The 22,287-nt window shown below is 42.9% G+C and overlaps 2 protein-coding genes across 4 annotated transcripts in view; both read left to right on the top strand.

Annotated features, from left to right (window-relative positions):
* Nucleotides 1–279: 279 nt before the first annotated feature.
* Nucleotides 280–20,979, top strand: LOC134807535 (uncharacterized). The gene is made up of 3 exons (XM_063786186.1): nucleotides 280–573; nucleotides 19,820–20,369; nucleotides 20,851–20,979. Exons 1-3 carry the CDS (start codon nucleotides 280–282, stop codon nucleotides 20,970–20,972), a joined length of 966 nt encoding a protein of 321 aa, XP_063642256.1. The 3' UTR covers nucleotides 20,973–20,979.
* Nucleotides 20,670–22,287, top strand: part of PAWR (pro-apoptotic WT1 regulator) — a 100,688-nt gene continuing 99,070 nt past the window's right edge. For 2 of the 3 annotated variants that reach the window (XR_008538520.2, XR_008538519.2), the window contains exon 1: nucleotides 20,670–21,513. Coding sequence is in view for 1 of the 3 variants with exons in the window: in XM_016923906.4 (XP_016779395.1) it covers nucleotides 20,998–21,513 (516 nt within the window). In the remaining 2 variants the exon portion in view is untranslated. The remainder of the gene's footprint in view (nucleotides 21,514–22,287) is intronic. The other variant, XM_016923906.4, reaches the window with a different exon arrangement.

Genomic DNA, 22,287 nt, shown 5'->3' with positions numbered 1-22,287 from the left:
AGGCTGCGCAGGAGCCCAGGGCGTTGGGGGTCGGGGAAGACCCAGGCATGGCGGGCTGCAGGTCCTGAGCCCTGCCCCACAGGGAGGCAGCTAAGGCCAGCAAGAAATCGAGCGCAGGGTCGGTGGGCCGGCACTGCTGGGGGACCCGGTGCACCCTCCACAGCTGCTGGCCCGGGTGCTAAGCCCCTCACTGCCCAGGCTGGGAGGGCGGGCCAGCCGCTCCGAGTGCGGGCTGCCAAGCCCACGCCCACCCGGAACTCTAGGTGGCCCGCAAGCGCCATGCGCAGCCCCGGTTCCCGCCAGTGCCTCTCCCTCCACGCCTCCCCCCAAGCCGAGGGAGCGGGCTCCGGCCTCAGCCAGCCCAGAGGAGGGCTCTCTCGGTCCAGCGGCGGGCTGAAGGGCTCCTTAAGCGCGGCCAGAGTGGGCTCCGAGGCCAAGGAGGCACCGAGAGTCAGCGAGGGCTGCAAGGGCAGCCAGCATGCTGTCGCCTCTCAATATCTTATGAAAACTCCTTCATTACCAGGAGAATTGCATGGGGAAAACTGCCCCCATGATACAGTCACCTCCCACCAGGTCCTTCCCTCAACACATGGGGATTACAATTCAAGATGAGATTTGGGTGGGGACACAGAGCCAAACCATGTCAGGAGTCATGCCTCACACCTCATACAGAATGAATTTCAGATGAATTAAGCACATAAGTGTTGAAAACTGTTAAAGTACTAGAAGAAAACATTGCAGATTAAAAAAAAATTACGAAGCCATAAAAAGACTGTTTAATTGAACTACAAGACAATAAACGTTTTCTTCATGCATTGTAAACCTAGTTAAGAGAACTGACAAATTGGGTAAAATATTTACTACCCACATCTCAGACAAAGAGCTAAATTCCTTACTAAGTAGTTCCTACAAATCAAAAATGAAAAAAAAAAAAAGCAAACAAAAGCAATCCCCTAACACACACACACACACACACACACACACGTGCATGCAAAAATTTGAACAATTTTTGTTTTTTAAAGAATATGAACAGAAAGCTTACAGAAAATAGAGCAATTTGGCAATATCTGTTAAAATTACAACTGCAGGCTGTGCGCGGTAGCTCACGCCTGTAATCCCAGCACTTTGGGAGGACAAGGTGGGTGGATCACCTGAGATCAGGAGTTCAAGACCAGCCTGACCGACATGGTGAAACCCTGTCTCTACTAAAAATACAAAAATTAGCCTGGTGTGGTGGTGCATGCTGGTAGCCTCAGCTACTTGGGAGGCTGAGGCAGGAGAATTGCTTGAACCCAGGAGGTGGATGCTGCAGTAAGCCGAGATTGTGTCACTGCACTCAAGCCTGGGTGACAGAGCGAGACTGCCTTAAAAATCAATCAGTCAATCAATCTGCACAGACCCTTTGAAATGGCAATTCCACCTCTAGGATTTTAATCTACAAATATACTCTCAAATGTATCCGATGACTTGTATACAAATTTATCACTGGAACAGCAAAATATTAGAAACAATGTAAATGTTTATCAGAAGGAGACTGATTATACAAATTGTGGTATAATCATAGAATGCTACTGGACCAATAAACAATAAAGTCTCTCGCTCGCTGTCTGCATCCTTTAGATCCTCACAGCCACTCTTCAACTTCTACTCTTCCAGCTTTATTTTTCTCCACAGCTCTTATCACCACCTGGCTTACTATATATATTTCATTGCTTATTCAGTTTTTGTCTGTTTTTCCTGCAACTTTTCTACTAGAATGTCAGTTCCATAAGACAGAGATTTAGCCTATTTTGTCCTCTGCTGTATCTTCACCACATGAGTGCCTGGCACATGGTAGGCATTGAGTAAATACTTGTCAAATAAATGAATAAAATAATGAATCAAAATGGAAAGATATTCAAAATCTATTTTAGAGTGAAGAATTCAAGATACATTAATATTCTATTCTCCATGTGAATAATTATATATGAAAAACTTACATACATACACACCTATGCACACACACATACACACATGCATACACGTATATGCTTGCCTATGTAGAGACTTTTTGGGAGGATGTGCAGGAAGCTGGTCCAGTGATTGTCTCAGGAAGCAGGAGAGCAGAACTGCATGGCTAGCTATCGGGAATAGGATTTTTTCCACTTTGCCCTTATAGCTTTTGAATATTGTGCTACATACATGCATTATGCATTCAAAAACTTATTTTTTAAATTGCTGATTTAAAGAATGAACTGAGGAAAACTGAAGCTTCTGAAAGAGACAGAAAATTAATAGCCAGAGGTACAGGAGGCAAGTAAGGAGAGTTGAGTATTCCAGGGAGGTAGGAAAGGTCTCCTGCACCTCTGGCCCTGAAGAATTTAAACTCATACTTATGCCCGTGTCTCCTCTAACCCATCTTTGTTCCCACTTCCGGCCTTCCAGGTCACCACCTTCCCCATTCCTTGTAGGCACTTTACATCTTTGTGGGCTTGCATGAATGGTTTCATCTGTTAGAAGCATTTCCCTATCTTGTCTATTTGAAAAAATCTATTTATTCTTGGCGAAGCCATCTCTTTTTTCATTCTGTGCTTCCCACAGTAATTTGTTCATATTTCTGTTTAGAACTGAATATCATTTTGTTTACAAGTCTTTTTTTGTATAGATATTCTTTTATGATCTTGTTTTTATTTACATATGTGTTTACACACCTGCAAGTTCCTTGAAGTTGGAGCTATCATTCCTCTTTGTATGTCATTGCCTAGAACAGTAACTTGCATAGAGCAAGGCTGGCACACAGTAAGTATGCCCCCAAAATGTTTATTGAGTGAAGGACTGTAATTATTTTCTTCATGTGGTTTACATATTGACTTTAAAATTAGGAGCAATTTTCAATGGAAGATAAAGGGACTAGACCTCTTTTGAGTGGCCTTCAAAAATGTTAGTCATTAGTACACTAAAGTTATAGTAGAACACCCACCAATAAAATTGCCTTGGAAGAATTGAACTTTGAAAAGTTGAAAAAATGGATTTTACAGAGATATGCAAATTCACCTAAAAGAGATCTGACCAATAAAACATGACCATAACCAGACTAAAATAATTAGCATATACAAAGAATGAATGTGTTCATCGTAGCAGCGTTGGTTGGCCTCCTTAGCAAACAGTTGGATGGCAAAGGTCCTGGGGAGAGCAATTCTGCTCTATGCACTTTGGCAGGGCTTTCCTTATTTATGGAGATGGATGCCTTAGGCTCTCTTAGCTGAGTCCAGTAAACACTGGAATCCTCTAATCAACCCCTCTTGTTCATTCTTCATATTTACCAGGTAAACTCCAGTTATGCTTTCATTCCCATGTAGGTCTGCCTTCTTGGAGAACACATGCTGATCGTAACAACTTTAACAATCCTGTGTTTCTGACCTTCATGTTTTTCATTATAGATCAATGAATTATTTGGCTCTGATATATCAGGCAAACTGTCAACATTAATGTAACTGTGTCCCTGAGCCATCAATAATAGGCTCTTCAAATGGATAAAATCAAAAGTTCTGAAGCTGCAAGACTGAAGGTCAAACACCAGCTATGGTACATATACCAAGGAATACTTCCCCACCACAAACTGCCCTCACATCCCAAGTACAGCCCTAGGAGACAGTGAGCTTGTTTCTGGGGCCGCCTCAGGACAGCCATCCTGATTGTATGCCATTTGACAAATATTTATACATATAGCACCTGCTGTACTCCAGACACTGTGATGCAAAAAGAGGGAGGAGAAAAAAAAAGAGAGAGAAAGACTCTTTAAGGAGCTCAAATTATGTGGTTTGTCTAGATGAGTGATTGTCTTTTGCTGATTATGAAGCCCTGAAATTTTGAAGAAATCAAAGCAAATCTTTTAGAGAAAAATGTACAGAAACTGTGGTGTTTGCATTCTGTGTATTTTATTGCCCAGAAAATTGATTCCTTTTATGTATAATCTAAAGATGGGCTCTGGAATCACACAAATGTGTGATTCTTAATCTCTCTATGTCTCACTGCTCTGATCAGTCCAAGAAAAGTAATACTAATGCTCCTCTCATAGGACTGTTACAGGGTTAAACATGGATATGGTTTGGATGTTTGTCCTCTCTAAATATCATGTTGAAACGTGATTCCCAATGTTGGAGGTGGAGACTGGTGGGAGGGGATTGGATCTTGGGGTAGGATCCCTCATGAATGGCTTAGCATCTTTCCCTGGTCATAAGTGAGTTCTTGCTCAGTTAAATCATGTGAGATCCAGTTAAGAGTCTGAGACCTCCCCCTTCTCTCTCTTACTTCCACTCTCACCATGTGACATGCTGTATCCCCGTCACCTTCTGCCATGAGTAAGAGCTCCCTGAGGCCCCCACCAGAAACCCAGCATATGCTGGCACCATGCTTCCTCTACAGCTTGCAAAACCATGAGCCAATGAAACATTTTTTCTTTATAAATTACCCAACCTCAGGTATTTCTTTATAGCAATGTAAGAATGAACTAATACACTATATATGCAGTGATTAGCATAGTGTCCTGCTTGTCGTAATCAAAAAATTACTGCTATAAATTATGTTATGCAAAATATTATCTTCAGTAATTTAAATTCAAGTGTGTCAATAAAAGGCAACTTTTACTTTGCTCAATAGTGAATTCCAGTGAAAAAATGCTTCTGATTTGAATCTATGTTTTAGATTAAAATCTAGATGTTACATCATCTATGTCATCCAGTTGTTTTTTTGTTTGCATGGCAAGAAGTACTGAACACATTGACTCATATAGGTCAAAACTCCAAGACTGAATTGAATTCATATCTCATCATAACCATTGTAAATCAATGGAGCCATCTTTGGTGAGGTACTCATTAAACATGAATCATCTGAGCACAAGTAACACTCAAAAGAATTCTGTGGTGTTTCAGGTGTTGAAGACATCTGCTTGCAGAGAAATGAATAAGACTTTCTCAATGGGCTTCAGACAATAGAAAGTCCTTCCTCCATGCTGGGAAGTTTATAACCCATCTCCATTAGGTAGGAACTAAAGAAACGATGGCTGAGCTATAAGAGTTGGTTCTTTTAGCAGCATACATAATACTCTACGATCTTGAATCAAAAAATTTATCTGAGTCTTGTGACCAAAAACATCTATGATGTAACAAAACCATGAAAGAACTCCTAAACCGTTCTGATCAGTTACCTGCTTTCCCTCTGCCCCCATGAAGTTCAGTTACATACTTTACCATTTGTTCCTTGGAAAGTCAGTAAACTATGTGCAATAGAGAATAATTTTCTACTGTGATCTTTTTTCTAGACAAAATTTCTTGAAAAGGCTGGGGTCAAGACTGGGCTCTGATAAAGTTGATGACTTTCACAGCAGTAGACAACACTTCTTTCAGAATTGCTTGCACAGCCCAATTCCTGTTGATGGTGAGAGCAACAAATCACAATGTATGGAGTGTCTTCAGCAAAGCAGCCAAACCAGGTGTGTTACTGAGACTCTCAGGTGCTCAATCTGTGCCCAGAAAACCAAAACATTCCGTCTACAACATCTTCCTTGACAAAGACATGTTTTCACCATTTTGAAAATGGCAGTGGCGGCTGGGCGGAGTGGCTCACGCCTGTAATCCCAACACTTTGGGAGGCCAAGGCGGGTGGATCATGAGGTCAGGAGTTTGAGACCAACCTGGCAAACATGGCAAAACCCCGCCTCTACTAAAAATATAAAAATTAGCCAGGCGTGGTGGCAGGAGCCTGTAATCCCAGCTATTCTGGAGGCTGAGGCAGGAGAATCGCTTGAACCCAGGAGGCCGAGGTTGCAGTGAGCCAAGATCGTGCCATTGCACTCCAGCCTGGGCGACAAGAGCAAGACTCTGTCTTAAAAAAAAAAAAGAAAAGAAAGAAAGAAAATGGCAGTGGCTTGTCAAGTTTCCAAAAGGAAATCAGAACAATTGGAATACTTCTTCAGTGGCACCAGTGCACAAATAAAAGGTGACAATCAAGAGCTGGTTAAAATGAGAGGCATTGCAGTTTTGCCCAGCTGTATGCCTGTTGAAGTAAAGCAGTTTAGGAGCCAGTTTAGGGATCTGTTTCCAAATACTAGAAGAAAGATCAGTTATTCAAAAAGAGGTTATAACTTTAAAATTGGCATGGCTTCAGTTTTCTTCTTTTGCGCCAGGCCACAAACCAATTCAAATATTTCCAGGGCATGTGGTTTCATTAAATTTTCTCCAATTTTGTGTGGGTTTTTTTTTTTTTTTTTTTTTTTGCTTGTTAGAAAAATACTGACATTTTAAGTTTGCCCCAAGACAAGTTGGGACAAGTTTAATTTTGTTAAAGTTGCAGCCTTTTAAAATACAATGTTTTCTTATGAAATGATTATTGTAAGTCCAGGTATTTTCTTTTATTATTTATTTATTTATTATTTTTTTTTGAGACACAGTCTCGCTCTGTCACCCAGGCTCCAGTGCAGTGGCGTGATCTCGGCTCACTGCAACCTCTGCCTCCCGGGTTCAAGCGACTCTCCTGCCTCAGCCTCCCAAGTAGCTGGGACTACAGGCACATGCCACTACGCCCAGCTAATTTTTGCATTTTTAGTAGAGACGGGGTTTCACCACATTGGCCAGGCTGGTCTTGAACGCCTGACATCGGGTGATCCGCCTGCCTCAGCCTCCCAAAGTGCTGGGATTACAGGCGTGAACCACCGTGCCTGGCCAGGTCTTTTCTTTTAAACATTACTTTGAATCCTATATTTCAAACATACAAAAGTACAGAAGATAATATAAGTTTCAAACATACAAAAGTACAAAGATAAGTTTATGTACTTGCCCTATTCAAATTGAACAAATGTTAACATTTTACATTTATCTTAGAGCTTTCTTTTTAAAGAAATAAAACATTATAAACAATAAAACATTACAGCTCCTATAGCTTTTTCTCTCCATCTGTCCTAAGAAGCAACTAATAAACTGAATTTTGTGTGCTTGTGTTTTTATTACAAAAATATGTATCTGTCAACAATATACATATTGTTTGTACATTTTAGAAATTTATATGAATGGTATCATACTTTCCATATGCACTTGAAACTAGTTTTTAAACATGTTTCTGAGATGCTATCACATGTTCTATTTTAAAAAACTGTATATATCCATTCTAAAACTAAAAGTTGAAAATTCGTGCTACGTTTTTTGGTTTTTTTTTGAGATGGAGTCTCATTCTTTCACTCAGGCTGGAGTGCAGTGGCGTGATCACGGTTCACGGCAACCTCCACCTCCCAGGCTCAAGTGATCCTCCTGCTTCAGCCTCCCAAATGGCTGGGACTACGGGGTGCACCACCACTCCTGCCTAATTTTTTATCTTTTTGTAGAGATGGGGTTTTGCCATGATGCCCAGGCTAGTCTTGAACTCCTAGGCTCAAGCAATTCTCCCACTTTGGGCTGCCAAAGTGCTAGGATTACAAGCATGAGCCACTGTGCCTGGCCACAATAAATATTTATGTCCATGTGTCCTTGTGTATATATCAGGATTTCTCTAGGGTAGACATCTAAGTATGCAGTTGTTGAGTTGTTGGAAAATTACATCTTCAACTTAAGTATTGCCAAAAGTCTTCCAAAATAGTTGGATCAATTTATACTCAGTGCTGAGTTTTCCCTCCATTTGCCCACCATCACTTGGCATTATCAGACATTAACTTTGGATAATACAATAGGTATAAAAGGGTACTTTTTGTTTTATTTTGACATTTGTGTATATTTTCCTGCATCTATCTGCCATTCAGTTTCTTCTCCTATGAATGGACTATTCATATTCTTAAGTCAATTTTTTCTTTTTTTTTAAGAGTCATGGTCTTACTCTGTCACTCAGGCTGGAGTGCAGTGGTGCAATCATAGCTCATCACTGTAGCCTTCAACTCCCTGGCTCAAGCGATCCTCCTGCCTCAGCCTCCCAAGTAGCTGGGACTACAGGCATGGGCTACACTACCCAACTAATTTTTAAAATTGTTATTTTTGGGAATGGGGTCTTGTTATGTTGCCCAGGCTGGTCTCAAACTCCTGGCCTCAAGCAATTCTCCCTCAGCCACCAGAGTCACTGGGATTACAAGTGTGATTAGACCATTTTTAAAACATCATTGCTTTTTTCCTCAATGATTTGTTACAGTTCTTTCAATATTAATCATTCTCTTTATATTATATGCCAGGCAAATTTCTGCTTTCAACATGTGACTTGTCTTTTTACTTTGTTTGTTGTCAATTTTTTCTTTAAGTCAAGGTCTCGTTGTGTCACCCAGCTGTGAGTGCAGTGGTGTGATCTTAGCTCACTGTACCCTCAAACTCCTAGGCTCAAGCAATCCTCCCAAGAAGCTGGAACTACAGGCGCACACCACCACCTAATTTTTCTCTCTCTCTCTTTTTTTTTTTTTTTTTTTTTGTTTTGTAGAAACAGGGTCTTGCTATGCTGACCAAGCTGGTCTTGAACTCCTGGCCTCAACAATTCTCCTACCTCGGCCTCCTGAAGTGTTGGGATTACAGGCGTTAGCCACCACTGCCCTGCCTATTGTCACTTTTAAAAATGTAGTCAGGGCCAGGTGTGGTGGCTCACACCTGTAATCCAAGCACTTTGGGAGGCTGCAGCAGGCAGGGCACTTGAGGTCAGGAGTTGAAGACCAGCCTGGCCAATATGGTGAAACCATCTCTACTAAAAATACAAAAATTAGCTGGGCGTGGTGGTGCACACCTGTAGTCCCAGCTACTCAGAAGGCTGAGGTATGAGAATCGCTTGAACTCGGGAGGTGGAGGTTGCGGTGAGCCAAGATCACACCACTGCACTCCAGCCTGGGTGATAGAGCAAGACTCTCTCAAAAAAAAAAAAAAAAAAAAAAAAGAAAAGAAAAAAGAAAAAAAAAGTAGTCAAATTGTTCAGTCTTGGCTTTGATGCCTTAAGACATTTCCCCTTTTTCTGGTATCATAAGGAACTCTTATTTTCTTCTTTGGCTGTATACTTACAAGGTGGAATATGATCTTTTAGCTTTGTTGAAATCTGATTTTGTTGGCAAGAATCTTTCTGTATTAAAACTGCTATGGCTTTCGTGTCTCAGTATGTTCAGTGGTTATGTCAAAAGTTAAATAAGGGAGGCTGAGGCATGAGGATCACTTGAAGCCAGGAGTTTGAGACCAGACTGGGCAGCACAGCTAGACCTTGTCTCCATAAATAATAATAATAATAACAATAATAATAATAATAATAATTAGCTGGGCATGGTGGTATGCACCTGTGGTCCTAGCTACTTGGGAGGCTGAGGCAGGAGGACTGGTATAGCCCAGGAGTTTGAGGCTGCAGTGGGCAATGACCATGCTACTGCACTCCAGCCTGGGTGATAGAGCAAAACCCTGTTTTTCTTTCTTTTTTTTTTTTTTTAAAAAGCAAACTCAAAGGATAAATTTCATTTAATACCCCCAATAATCTGTGAGGTAAATATTGTGGCAGAGAAATTAGGTAATTTGCCCAAGGTCATGTAACTTAGAAATGCCTGAAGTCAACGTGAACTGCTTTGGACCACCATAATCCTACCTGCCTTTGTAGAACCTTCTTTACTTTGATATTTTCCAACTTAAGCTATGCTTGATGTAAACAAAGGTAGATGCCCATTATTTTAAGGGCAGCATATGTTAAATTCCTAATAACAGACAGATAACATGATATCAAAATTGTATGCCCCTTCTCAGCCTCTGTATCTATTAGTAGTCTATTAAGTCATAAATTGACAATAAAAATAACTTTCTTTGTATTCAGACAAATTTAAAGCAAATAGGAAGACGCCGAAGGGGAAACTAAGCTTTTTTTTTCCTTACTTGATTTGTAGACCTTTCTAAATCTATCCATAGAACTCAGATTAAGTTGAATGCCTAATGTTTATCGCGAGTTACTGGTGCTGGGAATACAGCTGTGAAGGCAATAGGCAAGATGTCTGTTTCAGTATGCTTATATTCTAGAGTGGGAGAGGCTGCCAATAAACATATGAATAATTTCTAGTGGTGATAGTATTATAAATACTATAAAATGGCAATACAATAGTGATTGAGGTTTAGGGTGGAGAATTTGGCTTTTTTAGATTGGGTGATCAGAGAAGGCTTTTTTTGGGGAGGTGACAGTTGAACTGAGACCTCAATGATAGGTATAGCTAGATCTGGGGGCAAATGCTTCTGAGCAGTGCAGGAGCACCAAGGCAGGAATGAGCTTTGAATATTTTAGGAACAGACAAAAAGCTGAGTTTAATGAAAAGAGGGCGAGTCATCAGAATCAACGTTAAAGGTGAAAGCAGGAACCAGATCATACAGGATCTTAAAGGCCAATGAAAGGAATTTGGATTTTAAGTGAAATAGGGACTTTTAGAGGGCTGAGAACAAGGGAGTCACATGGTCTGATTACATTTTGAGAAGAACATTCTGGTTGTTGTGAGGATCGAATATATTTTGGAATGGGAGCTGATAGAATGGTGAATTGGATTTATGGGGTAAGGAAGAGATGAATCAAAGAAGTCTTGTAGGTTTTTGCTTGAACAGTTGGATGGATGGTGAGACCATTTACCAAGATGGGAAAGAAATGAGAGAGAAATAAGGTAGGGGCAGATGGAGAAATGGATGGAAGTTTTTTTTGGTCATGTTCATTTTGAGAAGACATCCATATGAAGATGTTTTGATGGTTGATATGGAATGTCAACTTGACCAGATTGAAGCGATGCAAAGTATCGCTCCTGGGTGTGTCTGTGATGGTGCTGCCAAAGGAGATTAACATTTGAGTCAGTGGACTGGGAGAGGCAGGCCGCATCTTGAGCTGGGTGGGCACCATCTAATCAGCTGCTGCTAGAATAAAGCAAGCAGAAGAAGGAAGAGCAGACTTGCTGAGTCTTCCGGCCTTCATCTCTCTCACATCCTGGATGCTTCCTGCCCCTGAACATCGATTCCAAGTTCTCCAGCTTTTGGACTCTTGGAATTATATCAGTGATTTGCCAGGGGCTCTCGAGCCTTTGGCCACAGACTGAAGGCTGCACTGTTGGCTTCCCTACTTTTGAGGTTTTGGGACTCAGACTGTCTTCCTTGCACCTCAGCTTGCAGATGGCCTATTGTGGGACTTCACCTTGTGATCATGTGAGTTAATACTCCTTAATAAACTCCCCTTCATATATACATCTATCCTATTAGTTCTGTCACTCTAGGAAACCCTGACTAATACAGATGTCAAACTGGCAAATGGGATATGAGAGTGACTCCTAAAGCCATGGTATTCCATGGATTCACCTAGGGATAAAGTGTTGCATGAGAAGAAAAGAGGGCCAGTGATTAACTACTGAGAAGACTTTAGTTTTCACAGATTAAGCAGATGGGGAGGAGTGGGTAAAGGAGGCTGAGAAGGAGCATCCAATGAAGTTGGAGGACAAAATAAAATTTTTGGTGATTTTTTAAAAAGTTACAAGAAGGAGGATTTTAAAAATGAGGGAGTCATTTGTGCTGAATAATACAGAAAGGTTAGGTAGGATAAAAAACATATGAAGCTTATCGATAATTTTGACAGGAGTGGTGAATAATAGTGGAGTGGTGAGGACTAATGACCATTTGGAAATTATTATAGAAAGAATGGTAAGGGTGGAAATATCAACAGTGACTAAAGATAACCCTTCCAAAAATTTTGACAGTGAATTATAACATTGACCAGATTAGATTCTGGAGTCAAGGGAAGTTTATTTCTTTAAGGGGGCATAGTAAGTAGATAATGGCCTCCAACAACTTCCAGACTGTAATCTCTGGAACTTCTGAATGCATTAAGCTACATGGCAAAGGGAAATTAAGGTTGAAGATAGAATTATAGTTGCTAGTCACCTGACCTTAAAATAAGGAGATTATCTTGGATTATTCAGGTGGTCCCAATGATCCTTACAAGTAGAACACAGAGGCAAAAGAGAGAATCCTAGAGAGATGTGTCTATGGAAGAAAGGCCGAGAGATGCACCATTATTTGCTTTGAGAGAAGAGGACCACCAGCCAGGAATGTGCGTGGCCTCTAGAGGCTGGAAAGGGCAAGAGCATGGATTGTTCTCAAGAACTTCCACAAGGGAATGCAGCCTTGCCAGTTTCTTGGTTTTAGCCCAGTGGGATCCAGGTAGCACTTCTATCCTACAGAACTGTAAGATGATAAAGGTGGGATTTTTCTTTTAAAGATGCTAAGTCTTTGGAACTTTGTTACGACAACAAAGAGAAAACTAATACAGAGGGAATTACTAGAGCTCATTTGTATGCTGAAGGGAATGATTTAATAGAGAAGAAACTGATTATGCATGAGAGTATAATTGTAGAAGCAAAACCCTCAAAAGGGGAAAGATACAGGTGGCAGGACAGCCTTTAAGAGGAGCAAATAACTTCATTTAATTAAGAAGGCAGAGAGTAGATCTAGATGCAGGAAGATGGGTAAAGCTGTCTTGGGCAGATAAGCCCTACTCTGAGTGGTGCTATTTTAGAGTCAGTGAAGTGTGAAGGCAAGCTCATCAACTGAGAGTGAGGTTGGTATAAGGAGGTATTGGAGGCTTAAAAGACTGATATAAACTAGTCATTTTGGAGTACAGGAAAGCAAGCTTACTAGGATTGCCAGATAGTATGGACTGCCTAGTTAAGACTGTGGACATGCATTAAAGTAGGGTTAGGAAGCATGCCATAGTGTTTTTAACTATCTTTCTTTAGGTGAGCAGGTATACACAGAAGAGGCTAATAATTATAAACTTTAGAACTAAAGCCTAGTAAGGAAGTTAGGACATGGAAAGGAAGGATAATGAAAAATTAGTAGGATCAATAGATCAAAAAATGGTTGGAGTGGGGGTATGAGAGGAAGTGTGCTGAAGAGTTAGGTGATAGTGGTTGAAAATGGAATGTTCAGAACTGAGATTTTGAAGATGTACTTATTGATGATGACAAAGTCAAGAGATATCTAGCTGAAGAGGGGGTAAAGAGGAAAAATGTTATTTGGAGTGAGGAGGTCAAGTATCTGAGATGCCAGGAGACTGGATAAATTATCTTTGTAGATGTTATCACTAAGAACTGGACATAAAGAGGAGTGGGGAGAAAGAAGGTTAGCTAGCAGTTAAAGTCCTCAGTAAGTAAGAGTGACTTGGAAGTAGGCTGACAACAGGAACAATGAGTTGCTCCTTGTAGAGAGTAGTATAGTCTGATGGCACTAAAACCAGTCTGTGGGAAATTCTTCCAATCATGAGACATGTAAAATAAGCAGAGAATTAGGTTTTCATTGGCATTTGATATACTTTCCTATCAGGAATAGATATTCTTTCCTATCTGGAATATATGATATAATGCTGAGTATAAAATTATGAATGGCCTATACATTATTTTCCTTTTTGAAGTAGATTTTTTTTGATGTACAATTTATAAGAGTTCTTATGTTTGTGATGCATAAACCTATATACTTGTACTACAAATAGTGGATATATCTGCATGTAAAGACATGTACTTTATGCATCAATAAGTAATAAAATCAATAATAAAATGCATACAAAATGGCATAGAAATATGTCAGAGAGTAAATGAATAGGGTTTTTTCCTGGATTTTTGTGATATTTATGGCATTTTTCAATTTGTTAAAATTTGTAATTTAAAAAAATTTCTCACTTATTCTAAATATTTATTTTCTTACGGATTCTTTTTCTTATAGAAAGTCCACCAAATTATGTAAGCTTCAGGCACCATAAAATCTAGGTCTTCCCTGGATAGGCCAAAAATCTGGTCTAAGATTACCTATAGGCAATTGAAAACAGAATATTCACTAGCTATATGAAAAATAGTTTTACTATATGGTTAAAAAAAGTTCCAAAAGAGAACCACATCTATTCTTAATATGGATGTCAGAAAATGTTTTCTAGGTTTTTGATAATAGGAATATATGTAATATAATGGGCCACACCTTCAAAAAAAGCCTACAGAAAATAAAACAAATTTTTAGAGCTCTTTCTTATAGTGTCAATCAATATGGGCTTATGATGTAAATCACTGAGGAGAGAAATAAGATGTAGACGTCTCTGCTGATCTGGACTTATGGAGTAGATTGCAAAGTATCTAGAAATCTGCAAAACAGATGAATTGGACTTCCTATTAAATATAACAGGCTGAACACACGTGTTTATCTTTACTTCCTCAAGTAACTTCACTAAAACCAAAGTAAAATGATAAACCAGTAACAACAAAGAGGATGAATGGTAAGAACAAAATTTTGGAAGATGAAAGATAGAAAGCAAGACAGACTTTAGCAGAGCAGAGTAAGGTAAATTCTAACAACCTGCAAGAGACAAAGCCAATAAGAAGTAAACTTTTTTTGTCCTGCAGATCCCTGAAGAAAGGTTCAGAATTGGAGGCAGCAGCATATATCTCTGAAACAGAGTGAAGGATGGGGATGAAAACAGAAGGATTAGTTGAAAATCTACACAAGGAACAGTTAGATTCTCAAATCCCTTCTGCAGGGCTCAGTAGCAAGGAGACTATCTCTCCTGATCCTGGCAGAGGACTGGAAGTTTTCACATTGTACAGACTGGAAGTTTTCACATTGTACAGATGTTGAATTACAAATGCACTGAAATTGGGTACGTCAGATATACTAAGTATAGGGATTAAGTGAAAACCTGCGTATTGAGTAATGAGACTCCTCCAGTCTTCTTTCCCTACTTGGCACCTGAAAAAATTGGCAACTGACAACACAAGCAGAAATAGTTTTACTCAAGGAAAATTATTGGGCCAAAAGAGAAGCTCCACAGATGCTGAATTTGACACATGCCTCCAGAAAATGTCTGCGGCCAAACACTGGCTCCCTAAATGAGGCCCATCAGTCCAACAAGGTCTTCCTTTTCACATAAGAGCTTTCAATCAGCTTTGCAGTGCTTCAGTCTTAAATATGAATAAACAGCAGACTGATGAGGAAGTGCTCTAACATGAAAGATGAAGATTAAAACAAACAAAAAAATGTAGGCAATTTGCTTAGAGGAAAAAATGCTCAATATGTATCATAAGAACAAGATGCTACAGAAAAAAATATTTAGAGAACAAGAAAGAGATATTAGAAATAGTGTCCGAAACAGAAAATTCTATAGAAGAACTGGCATACAAAGTGAAGGAAATTTCACTAAAAGTAGAATAACATGCCAAGGAAATGAAAAATAAAAGAGAAAAGATAAAAAATTTGTTAGAGAACTTCTAGCATTCCAACACCTACTTAACAGGAATTCCAGAAGGCAGGAACAGAGAAAGTAGAAGGAAAGTCTTATAAAAGAAAGAGAATAGGCCAGGCACGGTGGCTCACGCCTGTAATCCCAGCATTTTGGGAGGCTGAGGCAGGTGGATCATGAGGTCAGGAGTTCAAGACCAACCTGACCAACATGGTGAAGCCCCGTCTCTACTAAAAATACAAAAATTAACCAGGCGTGTGTGCCTGTAATCCCAGCTACTCAGGAGGCTGAGGCAGGAGAATCGCTTGAACCCGAAAGGTGAAGGTTGCTGTGAGCCTAGATCAGGCCACTGCACTCTGACCTGGGTGACAGAGCGAGACTCCATGTCAAAGAAAAAGAAAGAGGATAAGAAAATTTCCTAACTGGAGGGCAGATAGCTGATTAAAAGGGTCCACTGACTGCATAACATAATAATGATAAAAGACCAAATCAGAGCATATCTTCAAGATATTTCAGAGGATCTAAGTAAGAAGATCCAAAAATTTTGAGACAGAAAATACAATGCAATCAGAATGCCACTGGTCTTCTAAACAGCAACTCTGGAAACTAGATGATAATAAAGCAATGCCTTCAAAATTATGAAGGAAAATGCTTTCTAACCTAGAGTTCTATGCTCCACCAAACTATTAATCAAGTGTGAAGATAAATTTAAAACATTTTCCAATATGCAAGGTCTCTAAGAATGAGTTATACTATCTTCAGAATATACTGAGGATATACTCTGCTAAAATGAAGGGGAGAAACAAAAAGAGAAAAGTATGCAATTCAGGAAACAAGAAGTCTACAGAGAAAATGATTCTCAAGATGCTAGAGGAGCATAATCCCAGGATGACCACAAGCAACGAGCCTTAAAATCAGTCCAGATTAGGCCAGGTGCGGTGGCTCACACCTGTAATCCCAGCACTTTGGGAGGCCAAAGCAGCCTGGTTGCCTGAGCTCAGAAGTTCGAGACCAGTCTGGGCAACATGGTGAAACCCCCGTCTCTACTAAAATACAAAAAATTAGCCGGGCGTGGTGGCATGTGCCTGTATTCCCAGCTACTCTGGAGGCTGATGCAGGAGAATTGCTTGAACCCAGGAGGCGGAGGTTGCAGTGAGCCAAGACTGTGCCACTGCACTACAGCCTCACCAACAGAGCGAGACTCCGTCTCCAAACAAACAAACAAACAAAATCAATCCATATTAAAGCAGGGGATGGAGGGCTCCAGAAGAGATGTTTCCAAAAAGAGAATAGAACTGATAGCTTACCCAATGTGATTAACGTCATTGAGAGGAGGAAAATTTGAGTATATACTTGTGACTGGTATATAAAAAAATAAGCCGATGATTAAAGAAAAAAAAAGAGGCAAGTTTTAACTGCAGAAAAATGGTAAAGACAAAAGGTATAGTTGTGCAACAAGGAAAAACAGTTGTAAAAAAAAGAAATGCAATCATAGTACACCACATGACTCAGCTATGAACAGTATTTGTACAGTCATAATACTATGGGCGTGTAGGAGTATGAAAAGTATATGTGTGGCCGGGCATGGTGGCTCATGCCTGTAATCCCAGAACTTTGGGAGGCCGAGGCAGGTGGATCACGAGGTCAGGAGATTGAGATCATCCTGGCTAACACAGTGAAACCCCGTCTGTACTAAAAATGCAAAAAAAAAAAAAAAAAAAAAAAAAAAAAAATTAGCCGGGCGTGGTGGCAGCCACCTGTAGTCCCAGCTACTCAGGAGGCTGAGGCAGGAGAATGGCGTGAACCCGGGAGGCGGAGCTTGCAGTGAGCCGAGATCGCGCCACTGCACTCCAGCCTGGGAGACAGAGCGAGACTCCATCTCAAAAAAAAAAAAAAAAGAAAAGAAAAGAAAAGTATATGTGTTATTAGTGTATTAGAGCTAAATCCTCTTCTATATCTAAAAATGGAAAAATCAAGATGTACAATAGCAGATATGCACATAAAAAATAAATGTGAAGATCTCTATTAATGGAAACAGTTAAAAAGTTCAAAGTTGTGGGTAGGGTTTTCAGAATGGATAAGGTAGAGAGGGGATTGCTGTTTTTTGTTATAATCCTTGCAGAACTAAAGTATGTAATTTTTTAATCCTATGCACATATAATATTTTGATGTTAGAGGATGAATTGCATATGTTCCAGAAATACCTGCACTGAAGGCAAAATGGCTACTTCCCAATATACTAGCTATCCATACATATAATAATACACTTCCTCAAAATCATTAAGACTAACATCTAGGTTTCACTCTGACATATTAAAATGAATCTGTTTTTGTCAGCATTATCATCATATTTCATTTTATTATTAAGGGCAAGTGAGCCGCTAAAAATTGGTTATTTTAGGCTAACTCAGAGGTGCTCAACCGGGGAAGAATTTTATCCCAGGGACCATGTGGCAATGTCACAATACAGGTGGGGGTTTCTTATTGGTATCTAATAGGTAGAAGCCAACGATGCTGCTAAACAACCTACAATGGGCAGGACAGCAAAGAATTATCCAGCCCCAAATGTAACAGTGCTGAGGTTGAGAAACCAAGCTCCAAGTCTTTGAGGATTATTTCATCAGAACGCTATACATAAAGATTGATGATATGCAAACATCTTGCAATTTAGGACTGACTCAGCTAAATACCTCGGTGCAATGTTGGAAGCAGTCTGGCTGTGAAATATATCTTCGGGAACATTGAGAATGGTAAAGACAAAAGGTATAATAAATGATAATAATAACAAAACACAGAGCTTTGTACCTCAATAATCTCTTTCATCCATGGTTCCTAGGGCACTTTATAGACTAATAATACCTACTCTGGTACTCACATACCACCTTTTATCTAAGGACTGCAGGCACTTTCACAACACTCTCACGATGTAGGAAGTATTATTATCCCCATTTTATATGTAAGTAAACAGAGGCACAAAAGTTAAGCAACTTGCCCAAAGCCACACAAGTCAGTAGCAGCCAAAATTCCTGACTCAGAACCTATTAATACTAAGAGAACTGGTCTAAGCCATGCAGTGATAAATTTATGTGGCGTGTTATCCTAGTTCACTCAAAGTCTATCGTTTTTAGGCTGATATTGTATATTCAATACCCCATCTGTTTTAATTTCCTCTTCTCCCATACACTTCTTAGAGACCAAGGACTTTAAGCCCCTAGAAGGGACTATGTTTACTGAGTGCCTTCCTCGAATCAAGCACATTTTATGTGCAGTGTCAGTTCTTAAGACAGCTTAAATATAATGTAATTGGGAGGCTGAGAGCAGGAGAATCGCTTGAACTCAGGAGGCGGAGGTTGCAGTGAGCTGAGATCCCGCCACTGCACTCCAGCCTGGCGACAGAGCGAGACTCCGCCTCAAAAAAAAAAAAAATGTAATTTTTGCTGATTTTATAGTACAGAAAGCTGAGTACCAGATAATGTAAACATGCCCAAGATCTCTCAGCTAGCTGACTATACCCTCTTTCCACTATATCCTGCAGCCCTTCCAGGAGAAAAGTCCTCTGATAAGTTACAAAGCATATGAATGTGAATACGTTTAATGTCCCAGCCTCCCTTACTCTCCTTAAAACTCAGAAAACAAACTAATGAATATGTAATTGAGAAACTTCAGGTGGCACACTGGGGTTGGTACTAGCTTAGGTAAACAGCCGCTCAGCCTTTTAGACCTATTCCCAAGAAAAGCTTTTAATTTTCTAAGGATTTTTCCAGAGCTCTCGCCATACGTTTCCCACAACAGCCAGACCAAAGACCAAAACTGTCCCTGAGAAATATAGAGCATGTGAATCACTTTCTTCTGTTCCCAGTTCTGTGGCAGGCAAACACTGATTGCTCACTCACCATGTGCTACCTGGGCAAAACAGGAATATTAAGTAGGAAGAAAGGTTTATGTTAGGTAAGAGCGTGACTTAGGGCTCTCCTACTTTTTTACAAAATGGAGACCTGGCATTTGTAGCCTCCCACAATGATGTGCCCTGACATTACCTGGATATAGAAAGGTCAGTCTTAGGTGCGTCAGTGACAGCCCACCCCGCTCTGATCCAGAAATTTCAGATGACTTGCATCAGAGGATAAGCCTCTGGCATGTTAATAATGAAAAAATAGAGACAATCACTGCCCCAGCTCATCTCAAATTAGCATCAGTGCAGCGTTAGTACTTTGGTAGGGAGCTTTGCTGCTAAATTCATTCTCTGTAAAGAGGAGAGGCAGAGATAGGGTTAAGGGGAAAACTCCAAGACTGGAATCGCCAATACAATAAACTGTCGAACTGAGTTTTTTTCTCCCGCAACCCTAAGATACTAGTAAGTCCTTCCTCTTAGCCAACCGTTTTCACCAGGACACCGCAGTTTTCTTAGAAGGAGGGTGCTGGGTTTGTCTCAGGTCTTTCTATTCTCCTGCCCGCTGCCCTAGTACATCTGAAAAGGGAGCAGCGACTAGGAAAAGAGACACGTGGGTATTTTCCCATCCTGTCTAGTCATTCCCTGAATCATCACAAGTTATCGCACTTTTCCCCTTAGCCAGCAGCGTTCGAGACTTTCTCTCAAATAATACGGTCTTGTACTTAAAAGGAAGAGTGGTGGGAGAAGAGAGAGGCGGAGAAGACAAGCAAGAAGGGCGTGGAGTGCCGTTCCCGCCCCGGAGTCGGAGGCGCCGGGAGGCCGGACGCCGCGAGGCTGCTAGCCCAGGAATGTGCGGTCCAACTCGCCGGCCGCGGGCGGAGCGCGGCGGGCGCGGTGTGGTCTGCGGCGGGTGCGGGGCAGAGGACGGCTGGCGCAGAGCAGGCTGCAGCGGCGGGCCGGACGCGACGCCGCGCACCTGAGCGCCGGGGGCGGGGCGTCAGCGGCCACGACCCTTCCCACCGCGCGCCGCGCCCCTCGCGCGCCGCCTCGGCCTTTTCCGCTCGTGCTTCGGCGCCGCTCGGCTCCCTTCCCGCCCCTGGCTCCCTCCCTCCCTCCCTCCCTCCTTCTTCTCCCTCCCTCCTGTCCTGGGATTGCCTGGAGCTCCGCACCGCGAGTTTGCCGCGGCACTTTCCGCGCGGCGGAAGAGCGCGCGCCAGCTTCGGCACACCTGGGAGCCGGATCCCAGCCCTACGCCTCGTCCCCTACAAGCTCCTCCGAGGTAAGGCGCTCGCTCACACCCGGTCCTTTCCACGCTCGGCGGGACAGCTGGGTCCCCGCCTCCTCTGCGAACCGGCTAGGAGCTCCGCGCCTCGCCTTGGGAGTGGGGTTGTAGCTGACGGGGACCTCGGACCGGCGGTGGCCAGAGCGCGGAGCAGGCGATACGACGAGCCGACAGGTGGCGGGTCTGGCCCTAGTATCTCGACCGCCGCCGGCGCGGACCTTGGTGGGGATGGGGCGGGCGGGCCGACTTGGGGGTGGGGTCAGTCCTCTCTCCTCCCTTCTAGGGGCGGCGATCGTCGGGGTCCGTACTGTAGGTGCATGGGAGAAACTTTGCAGGGTGGGGACCCGGCGGCTGCTGGCCGGTAGTGACTGGTGGGCGCGCTCGAGGACTCCAAGGGGCGCAGCCCGGGGGCAGACCCTCGGGTCGGGCGGGGATCTTAACGCTTCCCTTACCCGCCCCCTTTTGTCTTTCACCTCAGCCCCGCCGGCTGCTGTGGGAGCGGCGGCCGTCCCTCTCCTGGAGGTCGTCTCCTGGCATCCTCGGGGCCGCAGGAAGGAAGAGGAGGCAGCGGCCGGAGCCCTGGTGGGCGGCCTGAGGTGAGAGCCCGACCGGCCCCTTTGGGAATATGGCGACCGGTGGCTACCGGACCAGCAGCGGCCTCGGCGGCAGCACCACAGACTTCCTGGAGGAGTGGAAGGCGAAACGCGAGAAGATGCGCGCCAAGCAGAACCCCCCGGGCCCGGCCCCCCCGGGAGGGGGCAGCAGCGACGCCGCTGGGAAGCCCCCCGCGGGGGCTCTGGGCACCCCGGCGGCCGCCGCTGCCAACGAGCTCAACAACAACCTCCCGGGCGGCGCGCCGGCCGCACCTGCCGTCCCCGGTCCCGGGGGCGTGAACTGCGCGGTCGGCTCCGCCATGCTGACGCGGGCGGCCCCCGGCCCGCGGCGGTCGGAGGACGAGCCCCCAGCCGCCTCTACCTCGGCTGCACCGCCGCCCCGGCGTGACGAGGAGGAGCCGGACGGCGTCCCGGAGAAGGGCAAGAGCTCGGGCCCCAGTGCCAGGAAAGGCAAGGGGCAGATCGAGAAGAGGAAGCTGCGGGAGAAGCGGCGCTCCACCGGCGTGGTCAACATCCCTGCCGCAGAGGTGAGCCGGGCGGGGGCCGCAGCCGGACCGGGCCGGGCAGCTGCCTCCCGGTGTCTTCCTCCTGGGAGCTACCCGGGGCCCAGAGTTTACCTCCCCTGGCTCGTACTTGTCCCTTCACCGAGTTAGGCAGGCAGGGGGTGATGGAGTTTTACTCTGAACAAATGCTTCCTGGGAAGTTCCCCAAACTCAGAGTAGGACACGTGCTTTTCAGGCTTCCTGGCCAGGTCTCAGATCCAGGATCCTTTTTTACCGTGGTAGAAAGACAACTTATGGCTCCAGGACTTGCCCACCTGGACTTGGCTGACTTGGCCACCTGGACTTGGCTGTTTATGCTTGATCAGTTAGAAAAATTGATTAATGGTGACGACATTCTCTAGGGTCTCAGGTGCCCATGTGAAGTTACCAGTTTATTTCTCCTTTCTTACCAATGCTTAATAACATCTGTAAAGAAAATGTTGCCTTAGCAATATCCAAGACAGCTTTATCTTACAGTGAGCTCAAGATGAGTATATCCAAATGAATACGTGCACTATTTTATATATAAATCAACTGTTTATAAGTTGTGCTCCTAAACACACACACAGTGTTTTTCTGAGTGATATTTAGGACAATAGGGATGATTTAGTAACCCACAATTCTGTTCGCTAAGACGATCTCTTTTTGAGTACTGTGTCTGAAAAACATGTGGTAGGGTTTTTGTTTGTTTTGGGTTGTTTGCAGTTTTGAGCATTTTCGAAACGTTGTTACAGGTAGCAGCATCTTCCATTAGAGTGA

The sequence above is a fragment of the Pan troglodytes genome, chromosome 10 (genome assembly GCF_028858775.2).
Source record: "Pan troglodytes isolate AG18354 chromosome 10, NHGRI_mPanTro3-v2.0_pri, whole genome shotgun sequence".
In the NCBI taxonomy this organism is placed as follows: Eukaryota; Metazoa; Chordata; class Mammalia; order Primates; family Hominidae; genus Pan; species Pan troglodytes.
This window is presented reverse-complemented; position numbering and strand designations above follow the sequence as displayed.